Source organism: Engystomops pustulosus, chromosome 10 (genome assembly GCF_040894005.1).
Source record: "Engystomops pustulosus chromosome 10, aEngPut4.maternal, whole genome shotgun sequence".
In the NCBI taxonomy this organism is placed as follows: domain Eukaryota; kingdom Metazoa; phylum Chordata; class Amphibia; order Anura; family Leptodactylidae; genus Engystomops; species Engystomops pustulosus.
In genome coordinates, this window is record NC_092420.1 from 44,574,351 (window position 1) to 44,588,622 (window position 14,272).

Below are 14,272 nucleotides of genomic sequence, written 5' to 3' on the forward strand. Positions count from 1 at the left end.
TGAGAAGAAGGGGAATGGGGAAAGTATGTGTGTATCTGGATGGATGATGCAGTGCTGTGTGTGTAACTATGGATGATGCAGAGCTGTCTGTGTAAATATATGTCTGTGTGTGCTGTGCTTTAGTGCAACCAATAGGGATATTTTAATTGGTGTAAAATATATTTTTCCTTTTTTTGGAAGCCTAAATCTGGGGTGCGTCCTATAGTAAAAAGCGTCTTATAGTCCGAAAAATACGGATAATGCCAGGAATTAATTTGTTCCCTAATATGGGCCAATTGGCATCAGTCTTGTAAGTGTTTTCTATTGCCTTCCTCTGGAACAATACTGTATGATTTACAGTATAGGTTGGATATAATGGACCTGCACCTTTTCCCCATCCTCATCTAAAATGAAACTATGGTGGACATCACTGTCATTCAGTGCTTTAGTTATGTTCACACAACAATATTTGAGATAATCTTCTGTCCCTTAACCACTTCATGAGTGCAATATGGATATATACGTCCTATTTGCACATGCCACTTTCCAGTCAACACAGTATCCCACCTTAAACAGGAGAGGTCCTGAGAACTTGGTAAGCCCAAGTGAATGGTGAGGCCCAAGGGGCTGCCTTGCAGATTTGTTCTAAGGATGCGCCTCTTCTCTCAGCCCAGGAAGCCGACATGGCCTGAGTGGAGTGAGCCTTCAAATTTCTAGGAGCTTCTTTTCCCTGTTTGGTGTAACAGGTGATGATAGCCAATTTAAGCCATCTTGCTATTGAAGTCTTTAAAGGGAACCTACCACCACGAATCTACCTATAAAGGTAGATCGGGTGGTAGGTGGATGTATGGGACGTGAGGATAGCCCTTTTTAGAGCTAATCCTCACGTCCCCGCTAGCGTCACATAAACTTTATTGCCCTAATATGTTAATTTAATTAAGCGGCTACCGGGGCGTGGAGTAGCCGGACACGAGGCTACACGGCGCGGCTACTCCACGCCCCAGTAGCTGCTTTCCCCCGCCTACCCTGTGATCTTCGGCGCGCAGCTCCTGGCAGCTGCGCGCCCTCGTCCGAGAAGCCGGAGTTCTGCGTATGCGCAGTAACTCCGGCCTCGTTCCCGAGATCGCGCATCTTGGCCGGAGTTACTGCGCATGCGCAGAACTCCGGCTTCTCGGACGAGGGCGCGCAGCTGCCAGGAGCTGCGCGCCGAAGATCACAGGGTAGGCGGGGGAAAGCAGCTACTGGGGCGTGGAGTAGCCGCGCCGTGTAGCCTCGTGTCCGGCTACTCCACGCCCCGGTAGCCGCTTAATTAAATTAACATATTAGGGCAATAAAGTTTATGTGACGCTAGCGGGGACGTGAGGATTAGCTCTAAAAAGGGCTATCCTCACGTCCCATACATCCACCTACCACCCGATCTACCTTTATAGGTAGATTCGTGGTGGTAGGTGCCCTTTAAAGCTTTCTTCCCCTTATTTTTTCCCTGAAATTGAACAAACAGGTTATGGTCCATGCTCCAAGGACCCATGACCTAAAGGTAGGCTAACACGGAGCGCCTTACGTCAAGATAATGCCATGAGGATTCCCTGCTTGAAGAGGGGTTCAGTACGGAAGGGTAATCTCCTGGTCTCTGTGGAACTTGGATACCACTTTGGGGACGAAGCTTGGATCTAAAGTAAGGAAGATACGATCAGAGAGGATACGCATGTAGTGTTCTCTGATGGAAATAGACTGAAGCTCCCCAGTCTCCTGGCCATAGTAACTTCGATAAAACTAAGGAGATCCCAGGTTGGAACCTTTTTAAGGATTTGGGGTCTGATCCTGGAGCTGTGATCTGCAAGGGGAAAATCGAAGAAGGCGCTGCAAAAATCTGTGGGCTTCTGCTGCTGCTGCCACCTCCACAGTATATCACTGTGCTACTCTGTGGGCTCTTGCTTATTTAGGTGGTAAATCTATCTGCCTGAAAACGCAATGATTTAGAATTTCGAAAAAATTTTAAAAAATTCAACATTTTTTCTTTTTTTTTTATAAATAAACGCAAAACATAAGCCAACATTTACCACTAAAATGAAGAACAACATGTGAAGAATAAATATTCTCATAATCGCTTTGATAAGTAACAGAGTTCAAAAGTTATAACCATATAAAGTGATGCATGTCAGAATACAAAAAAAATGGGGCTGACTGCGTCCTTAAAGAGAACCCGTCATGCAAAATAACCCCCCTAAACTAAATATATTTTCATAAACTGCCATTAGAGAGCATTGCATCTATCCCTTCCTTGTCCCTCTACATGCCTGTAAACCTAAGCAATGAGGTCCTAAAGCTGTATGCAAATGACCTGTGAAATGTCCAATGAAGCATTAGCATATTCAAGCTGTCCACTCTATTCATGAGTGGGAGGCACAGTCACACCCCCAGTGCATGACTGACAGCCTGTATAATGATGTGAGGCTGTATAATGATGTGCTTCCTGGTGCTGGTGGCCACGCCTCCTGCAGCCTTTGTGTGTATAGGAGAGATACAGCAGCTCCAGGCAGCCATGTTACAGCAGAACATGTCAGATTCATGTGTAGCTGATGTCTGTGTCTCTCACCTGTGTATTAGGAGGATGCAGCGTGTCAGCAGATGCAGCACTGATACCAGCAATACTTTACTATACATTACACACAGACATGAGCAGGGGGAGGAGAGGGGAGGGGTAACAGGGGTGACATCACTGCCTCTGACCATGTGACCAGCCTCATTTATATGATAAAGAATAGATGATTTTATAATGATTAATGTATGAAATAACTAGATAAAGGCTGGGATGGGATCCCTGTGAGCTGCTTCAACAGGTAGTAGTGACAGAAATAGTGACACAGACCTGATGACACGTGTCCTTTAAGGCAGAATGCAGAATGAGCCACATTGCAAAAATGTGATCAATAACATTATTATGTCAACTCAAAGTCTCACCTGTCATAAATAACAACATTGAAAGAAAAGCAGACAAGAACTGGAAAAATTGACCTAGACATTCAGGCACCAATGACCTGGAGTCGCAAAGGAGTTAATCTCTACCTCCGATGTTAAAGGGGTTTTACCATGAAAATTCTCAAATCTCAATCCCCTAGTGATGTTTACACGATAAAGATCATTTTAACCCCTTTCTTTAAAATTTTACTCAGTTTTAATGCTGTTTTAGCTCCTATCACTCAGTGATGGTCAATGCAAAATCCCAGGGTGTGGGCGGGGACTCTCTGAGCAAACACATTATGATCCATCTAGCTCTGTAGGGTGATAATGTGGTTAGATTATCAGGGTACAGGTTTATATACACTTTCATTTAGCTTCTAACATTGTAAATATAAAGATAGATGAGACAGATGAGAGATGATGAGATGCTTATTACACACTGTCAGTTCTGCTATATATCCTGCCTGCCTCCCCCTTCCCCCGGATAACTTATCTACCCGTAGCTTGTAACTTCTCTCTACTCACAAGAACGAAGTGAGTGAGTGTCTCTGAGCTCCATCCTAGACTGCAGGGGACGGGGCTAGAGGCACAAAGCAGTGAGAGACAGAAATCTCAGCTCCACGGCTGTCATACAGAAATCCAAGATGGCGTCCCCGACCCCAAGCCAGAAGTTACAGGGTCGTGTCTAGGGACAACTGAAATTGTGTACACCAAGACTGATAGAGATAGGTTGGACATATATCTTGGAAATGCTGTATTTTTGTTAATAACAGGGTATTAGAGAATGTGTTATTTTATTAGACTGAGTACATATAAAAAAAACATGTCTTCGTGGGAATCCCCACGTGACGTATTATTATGTCACACGTCGACTGCGGAACTATGGAGAGGGCTCACGGATGTATTGCAGCAAAAACCCACTGGTAACTGCTAGCACCGATCGCGGGTCTTAACCCTTTGATCGCAGTTGCAATATCGGCTTATACCGTCGCTCCGTATTTAGTGAGTGGGGAGCACAATATGTTGCTATCTTTTTAAAGGCTTTTTTTTTTTGAGGCTGTATAGTTTCAAATCATTTGTTACAAGGTGCCAGTCCCACATAGTAAAACATGATCAGTAAAGTCCCCATATACTGCCATACTGTAGTACGGCAGACCTGAGTGAAGTTGCCCCCCCCCCACCCCCCAACTTGTTCAAATCTAGCAAAGTTGGTGTCAAACATTTGTGCTGGTTTATGCAGTAGAAATGTTCGTTTGTGCCACTATCGTTTTTAAGATATTAACCTCTTAACGCTCAGCGTCCGATATATCGGACACTGAGCTCAGTGACTAAGCGCTCAGCGTCCGATATATCGGACGCTGAGCTGATGCCGGTTCGGCTCAAGATCTGAGCCGAACCAGCATTAGGAGAGACGGGGTGCCGGCTGTGACTGATAGCCGGCACCCCAGTGTAACACCCCCACGGCCTTTCCCCCACGATCACCCCCCCCCCCGAGCCGTTTTCGGGGGGCGCCGATCGTTGCTATTGCAACTCTGGGGTCCGATCTGGACCCCAGAGTTACTTGCAAGAATTGCCGGTAAGATAGCGTCTGTGACGTCTTCTTACTGGCACAGTGCCAGCCTATGCAAGTGTATAGGCTGACACTGATAATATTCTGCAATACATCAGTATTGCAGAATATTATCATGAACAAGCAATCAGATGATTGCTTGTTCATGTCCCATGGTATAAAAGTGAAAAAGTAAAAAATAAAAAAATAAAGTCATAAATCACTAAAAATGCCCCAAACCCCCAAAACATATAAAGAGACATATAACTCAAAAAAAAGTCTAAATAATAACACAAACCCCACATATATAGTATCACCGCGTCCGTAACAGCCCGTAGAATAAAAGTAAATCATTATCGAACCCCCACGATAAACGCCGTAAAAAAAAAAACTGTTATAAACCCTCCAAAAATTATGATTTTTACCTTTTCAATCCCACAAAAAATGCTATAAAATGTGATCAAAAAACCATATGTACTCCGACATGATACTGGTGCAAAGTACAACATGTCCCGCAAAAAACAAGCCATCAACCAGCTCCGTAGCCAAAAAAGTAACAATGTTATGCCACTTGGAAGACGGCAATACATAAATGATAGATTTTTTTCCCCACATTAGGGTTTTGTTTGACAAATTTAGTAAAACGTAAGAAAATATATTCATGTCTGGTATCCCCGTAATCGTATCAACCCATAGAATAAAGATAACATGATTATTAGTCTATACGGTGAACAGCAAATTAAAAAATCCAGTACAGAATTGATGCTTTACTCCTGCCCTCAAAAAAAGTTCCTAAATTTTCAACAATAGGTGATACCAACCCCAAAATGGTAACAATGGAAAAAGCATCTCATCCCGCAAAAAAAATGCCATCACATGGCCCAAATAACGGAAAAGCGAAAATGTTATAGCCTTCAAAAGGGGCCAATGAGGAAACTAAAATCCTGGCAGCTGCAGGGCCCTCCTTCCCTTCTGCACCTCGCTGTGCGCCCATAAAACAAGTCACAGCCACATGTGACTTTATACTCAGGAGAAATTGCAGAACAAATTTTATGGTGGGTTTTCTCTTTTTATATTTTGGAAATGTGTAAATTTTAGGGCTAAATGAACGTATAAGGGAACAATATGACCATTCTAAATTTCACCTCCATTTTGATTCAATTACTATGAAGATCTCAAGGGGTTAACAATCTTCGTAAAAGCTGTTTCTGATAGCTTGAGGGGTGCAGATTTGAAAATGGGTTGGTTATATAGGGGGTTTTGATGCTAAATATGTAAAATTTCATTCAAAACTGTATTTATCCCCAAAATAGTCAGCATTTAAACCAATAACAGAAATCAGTGCCCTGTTAAAACACTTTTCTTGCCCAATTTGAAATATATAAAAAAATGGTTAAATAGTTCTCAAAATGGTAGGAATGAAACTTCATCCCATCTTGCAAAAAAAATACGCTACACAGCTCCATAGACCGATGTATGAAAAAGTTATTAATGCCAGAAGATGGCAAAAATAATTTTTTTTTGTACAGATTATTTAAAAATTTTCTAAAAATTTGTTATATTAAAACCTATATAAATGTATTATCCCTGTGATTGTATTGACCCAAAGAATAAAGAAGACATTTAGGGTGCACATTGAAAGCTATAAAAACCAACCCCACAATGGTAACCCATTATGGAATATTCAATACGGTCACTAGAAAACAACCCCAAAAACACAGGGAAACTTTTGAAGTTTACAAGGATTTTTGAAGTGTGTAAAATTAAAACACAAAAACAAAAAAGGGCCTAGTTGTTAAGGGGTTAAACAACTTACCAATGCACCAGCACACATGATCCCTTCTTTTCAAGAGCATCTTTTAAGAAGTGTAAACACTCGGGCAAACAGCTTAGAAGGTCTGCACTGGAATCGTCCAAAAGCTGAATAAACTTCTTCTGGAAGGAGTGGTGGAGGTCCTTCAGCTCACTGTTGTCTATGGTCAGTATGTGTGTAATCCCAGCAACTTGCAAGGACTGTATATCCATAGCATCACAAACGCTGCCAACATATAGGCCTGACAGAACAGAAATCATCTTGTTGAAATAATTCACGTGTAGAAAAATAATCCTTAAAAAAAAAAAAAAAAAAAAAAAAAAAAAAAATCAATCAGAAAATGGTTTGATGTAATGTAACCAGAAGATCAGATTTCTTTAACACAATTTATTTTCATGGATTTGCTTCTTCAGAAAAACTAATGGAATCATGTTCTATTTTTGTAAAATAGGGAGAGTACAGGATAGGTGGGAAAGAATAGAATCAGAGGTAGCAGATGTACGCTCACTAAAAGCTCTGCTATTGGATAAACTATTAGAACTAAAGGGGAAAAAAAGAGTAGGTACTTTAGGGAGGGATATACTAGTAACGACAGGTGAGACGCTGCATGCATGGAGCAATTACTGTTATCTGTTTAAAGACAAAATAAAACTTTCCCTAGAGGAAATAGATCTAATATCCGTAGAATGCTTAGTAGAGGACCTTGACTTGACAGAATGGATAAAAGCAGGAATAAAAAATCTTAGGGGCCTGAAGAGAAATGGAAATTGGATATCATTTAGAGAATTAAAAAAGGAATTTAATATACCCCTATCGGATTGGTTTATATATCTCAGGCTAAAATCCCTATCTCACTCATTAAAAGATTTTTTAGAGGAATCGGTCTATACTAGGCTGAGATTTTTAACATATATTAAGTCATTTAGTTCAAAGGGAGGCACCTCTGCAGCTTATAGGGATCTTATCCACCGATATAGTAGGGGCAAATTATCGTATATGGTAAGGTGGGAAAAAGAACTGGGGCTGTCCTTCTCAGAAGAACAGTGGAGGAAGGCAATAGAGGATTCAAATAGGAATCTGCGATGCACAAATCATATGGATAATTTGTTTAAAATCAGGAGTAGGTGGTATTTAACCCCCCAAAAACTTGCAAAGGCCAATCAAGATGTCAGTGAGTACTGCTGGAGGGGATGTACGGCCATAGCATCAAATCTGCATATGTGGTGGACCTGTGACCGAGTGGTGCATATATGGAACTATGCTTTTGATCTTATTTCAATAATAAGGAATACACATACTCCACCTTGCCCCGCCATTGCTTTATTGGATATATATATACGAGGGTTTTTTCTGAGAACGAGAAATGGCTAATAAGCAGACTATGTACGGTGGTGAGAATGACTATTGCAAAGCAATGGAAATCTGCTAGCCAGTTTAATAGAGACTCAATAATAGAGAGTATGAATGAATGCCATCGCTATGAAATGTATATGTGGGAACAAGGCATAATAAGAGGTAAACAGTTTAAACATAATTGGCGTCCGTGGCTAATTTTGAATATATGAACCCGAAATGCCCCTTCAAATTCAAACTTCAAATCTCAATTTGGTTAGTGTGTAGTTACATATACCTTATAAATTTAGGAACTGAGATACCTCCTTTGGTCCTGTTATAGTAACTCGCCTCCTGTCAGTACATAAGCGTATTAGGATAGAAAAATACTATATTTATTCTTCTCTTTCCTTTTTCCTTTTTTTCCTTTTTCTCTTTCCTCTGTATCTGTGACTCGGATAAACATGTGCCATATTTAAGTATTTAAGTATTAGGAGAAGTACGATGAAGGGAGGATTTTTCCTCCACAAATGTATCTATTGACATTTTCATGTTTACGAAATAACGTCGATTCATCTCTACACTGGAATAAGTAGTAACTAACTGTAAGATTTGCTGTAATAAGTAGTAACTAATTATAAGATTGTTATTCTATATGAATTAATCTATGTTTTCTGATGAAGGATCAATAAACATGTTGTCAACCTCTTTTTGTAAATTTTTCAGATTTTTCTGACGACACATACCCATACAAGTCAATGGGTTCATAAAATACCCATTACAGGCAGTCCCCGGGTTACATACAACATAGGGTTCGGAGGTTTGTTCTTAAGTTAAATTTGTATGAAAGTCGAAACTGTATATTTTGTAATTGTAGATTCAGACAAAAAAAATTTTGGCCCCAGTGACAATTGGAGTTAAAACATTTTTTACTGTAATGGGACCAAGGATTATCAATAAAGCTTCATTACAGACACCTTACAGCTGATTATTGCAGTCTAGGACCATAGTAAAGCATTCAGAAAAATTCACCAGAGGTCAGAGGGGTCTGTCTGTAACTATGGGTTGTCTAAGTCGGGTGTCCTTAAGTAGGGGACCGTCTGTATATACTTATAGGCTTATACTCGGGTATATAAAAAATAAACGTAGTACTCAACCTCCAACACTGTCCCCCAGCGTTCTCTTCGCGTTCCTGGCCAGGCCGGCAGATGCACCTCTTTGCAATCTGCCGCCACACAAAATATGACGTGGCAGTGATGCCACCTGCTAGCGTCATAGGTTGTTCCTGCAGATTGCACAGACGTGCATATGACAGCCCGGCCGGAAACCCGAAGACATGCTGTGGAAAGAAGAGGATACCGGGGGACAGCGCAGGAGGGTTAGTACTATGTTTATTTATTTATTTTAAGGTGGCCACTCTGCTGTAAGCAAAACATTTATGGGGGCATTCTGCTCGTCATTTTATTAGTTTCAGGGTCTGCGGTGAACATTTCATTGATGAGGGGAGGATGCTGGAAATTTCATTGATGAGGGGAGATCGCTGGACATTTCATTGGAGATTAGCGGCTTATACTCGAGTCAATATGTTTGCCACCTTTTTTTTCAGCTTATACTCGGGTCCGCTTATACTTGAGTATATATGATACATGGACAGCACACTGTCCATGCACTCATGTTTCATTGTGACTATTTCTGGAATACCTCGTACAGAAAGAAAGAATGCTGCCTCAAGAAATGGGTATAGCTTACATTAAAAATGTAGCATCGCCTAATAGAGATAAAATATTGCAAATATTACTGGTTTAGAGAATTAAATGTAAGCACTTGCAAGTAGGGTTGCACCAATACCAAAATTGTGAGTGCAATATGATTATATTCAAAATGGTTAAAATACTCAAAAATCTGGTTGTGGCTGCTGGAGCACACCTAACCCTTTAAAGGGAACCTACCACCACGAATCTACCTATAAAGGTAGATCAGGAGGTAGGTGGATGTAAGGGACGTGAAGAGAGCTCTTTTTAGAGCTAATCCTCACGTCCCGCTAACTTTTGGGAAACTTTATTGACCGAATATGTAAATTTAGTTATGCGGCTACTGGGGCGTGGAGTAGCCGGCACGAGGCTACACAGCGCGGCTACTCCACGCCCCAGTAGCCACATTACTCCTCCTACCCTGTTGTGTGCAGCTACAAGGAGCTGCGCGCCCTCGTCCGTCTTGGGCAGAACGCCGGCTGAGCTCCTCGTAGCTGCGCGCCGCACACAACAGCGTAGGAGGAGTAATGTGGCTACTGGGGCGTGGAGTAGCCGTGCCGTGTAGCCTCGTGCTGGCTACTCCACGCCCCAGTAGCCGCATAACTAAATTTACATATTCGGTCAATAAAGTTTCCCAAAAGTTAGCGGGGCGTGAAAAAAAAAAAAAGCTCTCCTCACGTCCCTTACATCCACCTACCACCCGATCTACATTTATAGGTAGATTCGTGGTGGTAGGTTCTCTTTAAGGCTGCATTTACACACTCCATTTTTAAAGAGGACCTGTCACCCATAAAATGGGCACTAAGAGCAGCTCATAGCGCCAACCCATTATAGCAGTGCTAATCTTTAAGCTTTATCAGAATCCTCCGATACAGCTAGCAGGCACTGCCAAATGGTACAATAGGAACGCCAGGCCGCGCTCAAAGCTGCTGCTTCTTCGCCAGACCGCCCCTCCCGTTCTATAGGCCGGCGGTGACTGACGGGCTTTATGTGGGAGTCACCGCCTCCTAATCCCGCCCCCTCATTAATACGCCGGACCACTTTGAGCGCGGCCCGGCGTTCCTATTGTCCAAAGTGGCAGTGTTTGCCAGCTTTAACAGAGCTAGCATTTTATCACTACTAAAAATGGGCTAGCATTAGGAGTACACTCCTATTGCCTGTTTTATGGGTAACAGGTCCTCTGTAAATGCAACTCAGGTGCTGCAGGAAGGAGTTTAGACTTAAGTGCTTGTGATCGGGAACAAGGTATTCATTTTTTGCCAGAAAACAATGCAGAACACATGTTGCTTATTCCTGATCACAAGTGTTTTAGGTATAAACACATCTCTATTGGGAAAAGCTCCTCCCTTCTACTTTAATTGTGTTGCAAAAAACATTGCCCTGGATTTACTATTGCTTCTCTGCCAGTTTTCTGGCAGAGAAACCATATCAACCTCCCTCTCTCCATCACAGGGAGCAGGGCTGGGCAGAAGACGCAAACGCCTGGCCCACCAAATTTATTATAGGCTCTGCCGGAAAACCAGCTAAGACTACAGCAAAAGACTCCTCTAGAACTGGCGGAGTTTGTGCCTATATTCACTAAGAGGCCAGAAACTCTAAGTGTACGGCTCGTACACCTGCATGTCCATCACAAGTCCATGGGCAGATTTCTATGCTCTGGAAGTAAACATAACGTAAAATAAGCTTTTTATAGAAGGACAGTAAGCAGAGATCTAGGAAACTGACAGAAAGTATATTGAAAAATTATACATCTTTTCACTACACAAACCATATTCATTATATGCCACCATCCATCTTATCACATTTTACCAATGCTGGCAGCTCTGTCCAGGATACCTGCTGCAGGCTTTATCAGCTCCTGTCATCCTGCGCCATCTCCCACCCTGTGTAATGAGCCATGGAGAGCGAGGACAGTCACTTCCCCCACGTGTAGCAGAGGCCGCCGTGCACAGACACTCTGCTTTCTACACTGCGTGTGGGGAGGGTCAGCTAGAGAGTGAGCCGGCATAAAGCAGGTAAAGTCCTGCAGTCCCAGCCGCATATAGCACAGTACTTTTTTTTTTTTTTTTTTTTTTATAGGCGACAGGTCCTCTTTAACAGCAGCGCATGATACAGCCCCGACCCCCGTCGCCACATCGGATATATCACAAGGCTTAGACCTCATGAAGTAGTTGCCAGCCATGCTGGCCAACAGCCACGAGTGAGCTGGCATACTTTAGCGTGAAAGTCTGTGAACATTCAGCGATTATCTGTAGGTAAACATAATAAGACTTCTGCAACAAAGAGATCCACACAATACACCAGACTGCAGCTGTAAGGAAAGAATGGGGCGGTTCTGTGCAAAGTGTGCCGCTAAAGGCTGCAGCAGACTAGCGATCTGTCATTCATGAACAAGCCGACTCTTTGATATGAACGACGGGAGTCGGCTCACTGCAGTGAACCAATGGTTCGCTTAACACCCAATACTTCCCCAATATAAAAATTGTTAAAAGTACTATATTTAATAGGGAGCCAGTCTAAGTGAGCAGAGCCTAATGATCCAGCTCACTAAGAAGAGCCATCACCATCCCATCACTATGGCAGAGACCTAAATGCACACTTCCCACAGGACTGCTGCACTGGATCTATTAAATGCTGGTGCATTAAAAGGGTTATCGGAGATTAGCAAAAAATTTGCAATAGGCTGGGACGGGTTTAAAAAAAAAAAAAAAAAAAACATGCACACGCCTCCTCCGTCGCTGCTTATGTTCTGTGCCGCTGTCCTTCTGATCGTTCCGCCATATAAACAAAATGGAGCGTGGATCAGAAGGACCGCTCGGGGAGCTTCTGGCTGGCAGAAGTGGCATCCACTCCACGGATGGGAGGTAGGCCGAACGCAGATATTACGTGCCCCAACAGGGGCACGGATCAGACAAACTGCGGCTCAGTACATCAGCAGGGAGGAAGGACATAAGAACAAGTTTATTTTTTTCTAAAAAGCCCACCCCAGCCCGTCACCGATTTATTGCTAATCCCAGAAAAACCCCGTAATACCATGCAAAGGGTGACAGCTACCACAATATTCACACCTCAAGTCTACGAACTGGGCCTTCTGCAGCGCATGAATGAGATTAGCTGTTGTTGAAGCCCAGGTGCGTGCAATGACAAATCCATGGAGTCACATCCAATAGTTTATCATCCTTTATTCTGTACCATACAACAGACTGCAGAAAACACTTATCAACGACAATTGCTAAGCTGGTGGCCCCATGTGCCGCCATTATCACGACATTAGGTCATAGGAGAAAGGCAGTCACGTAATATATGTACCTCCTGCGTGCCATGTTCTGTCTGTAACTCACCTAAACTGCGGCAGTCACATGGCAGCTGGCAGCACGGTAGATGCTAGTATGGAGTTAGCAGACGCAAGTGTGACGTCACTAGTCACGTGTCACTACAGATCATGTGACGAGGTTATATGGGCGGGGCTTCCTAATCCCCTGCTGCGGCGCTGCAGGCAGAAGCAGTGTGCAGAAGAGATTCAGTGCTTGGTCTGGAGGGGAAGCGGAGCTTTATATATATGTGGCTGTAGTCTGCAACTGGGGACATATGCAGAGCAGCCAGGGCTCCATGGGAAGCAGTATGTCGCATGGAGGATCATTGTGTACATGTGTTAGGAGGCCCATGGTTGCAGACACATGGCCTCGCTCTACCCTGCTACTTGATTAAGGGGGCGCCATCCGTGCTCTGAACACTTATCATTACAGCATGGATACCTGCGCCCTCTGCACGTTACCAGGCAGCAGTGGAGTCCTGCTGGCTGGAGTTTCTGGCAGCTGGCACTATATCAGTGCTGAAAGGGCATCTACCACCAGGATGAAGGATTGTAAACTGAGGAAACTAAGGCTGCATTCTCACGAACGTATATATGACCATATATACATCCCCCATAGTATGTAAGGCTGGAAAAAGACGCAAATCCATCAAGCCCAACCTTAAGAATTAAATAAATGTTTTATCCCCATAACCTGTGATATTTTTTCTCTCCAGCAAGGCATGCAGGCTTCTCTTGAACATGTGCATAGAGTCCGCAAAAACAAACCCCTTTCCGCACCTTGACGTGATTCTACGTCATAGGATGCGGGTCGTTCCCGCACCTTGGCGTAGAATCACGTCATGGCGATCGTCCGGGCTCAGAAGCTGAGCCCTTGCGATCGCCGCGGGATCCCGCAGGACCAAGCCGGGATCGCGACTATCGCGATCCCAACTTTAACCCTATAGGTGCATTGGCGCGACGATCGGCACCCTCCGTGCCGATCGTTACCATGGTAACCCTGAGTTCTGATCAGGACCCCCAAGGCTGCCTATAGTAGCTGCCTGTTAGGATCATGCCTATGCAGAATGCCCCGGAAGAAGCCGCTAGTTTCCGAGTTGGAAGGAAAAGAGACCTGCACAGCCGCCCGCTGCACGCCGCAAGTGGAGCAACGTGACCGACGAACACACCGCACAGAGGAACATTTTGAGAACGTGATGACCCTATTTTATTCACCTTATTTTCATCTAACTTAAAGGACACCTGTCATCAGGTCTCTGTCACTAGTCCTGTCACCACTACCTGTTGGAGCAGCTCACATGGATCCCATCCCAGCCTTTATCTAGTTATTTCATACATTAATTATTGTAAAATCATCTATTCTTTATTATATAAATGAGGCTGGTCACATGGTCAGAGGCAGTGATGTCACTCCTGTTCCCCCTCCCCTCTCCTCCCCCTGCTCATGTCTGTGTGTAATGTATAGTAAAGCATTGCTATAGTGTTCGCTGTTTCTGCTGACATGCTGCATCCTCCTAATATACAGGTGAGAGACACAGACAGCAGCTACACATGAATCTGACATATTCTGCTGT

General features: G+C 43.4%; 1 protein-coding gene across 3 annotated transcripts in view; it reads right to left on the reverse strand.

Moving 5' to 3' along the window:
- The window catches only part of DUSP12 (dual specificity phosphatase 12), a 119,778-nt gene extending 106,917 nt beyond the window's left edge, over nucleotides 1-12,861 (reverse strand). Inside the window, exons 1-2 of one of the 3 annotated variants that reach the window (XM_072128646.1) lie at nucleotides 12,727-12,861; nucleotides 6,306-6,596 (exon numbers count right to left, since the gene is read on the reverse strand). In XM_072128646.1, coding sequence (XP_071984747.1) covers nucleotides 6,306-6,562 — 257 coding nt within the window. In that variant the 5' untranslated portion in view covers nucleotides 6,563-6,596; nucleotides 12,727-12,861. Of the gene's footprint in view, nucleotides 1-6,305; nucleotides 6,597-12,694 lie in introns of all 3 variants that reach the window. The other 2 variants (XM_072128647.1, XM_072128645.1) reach the window with 2 other exon arrangements.
- Nucleotides 12,862-14,272: the final 1,411 nt, after the last annotated feature.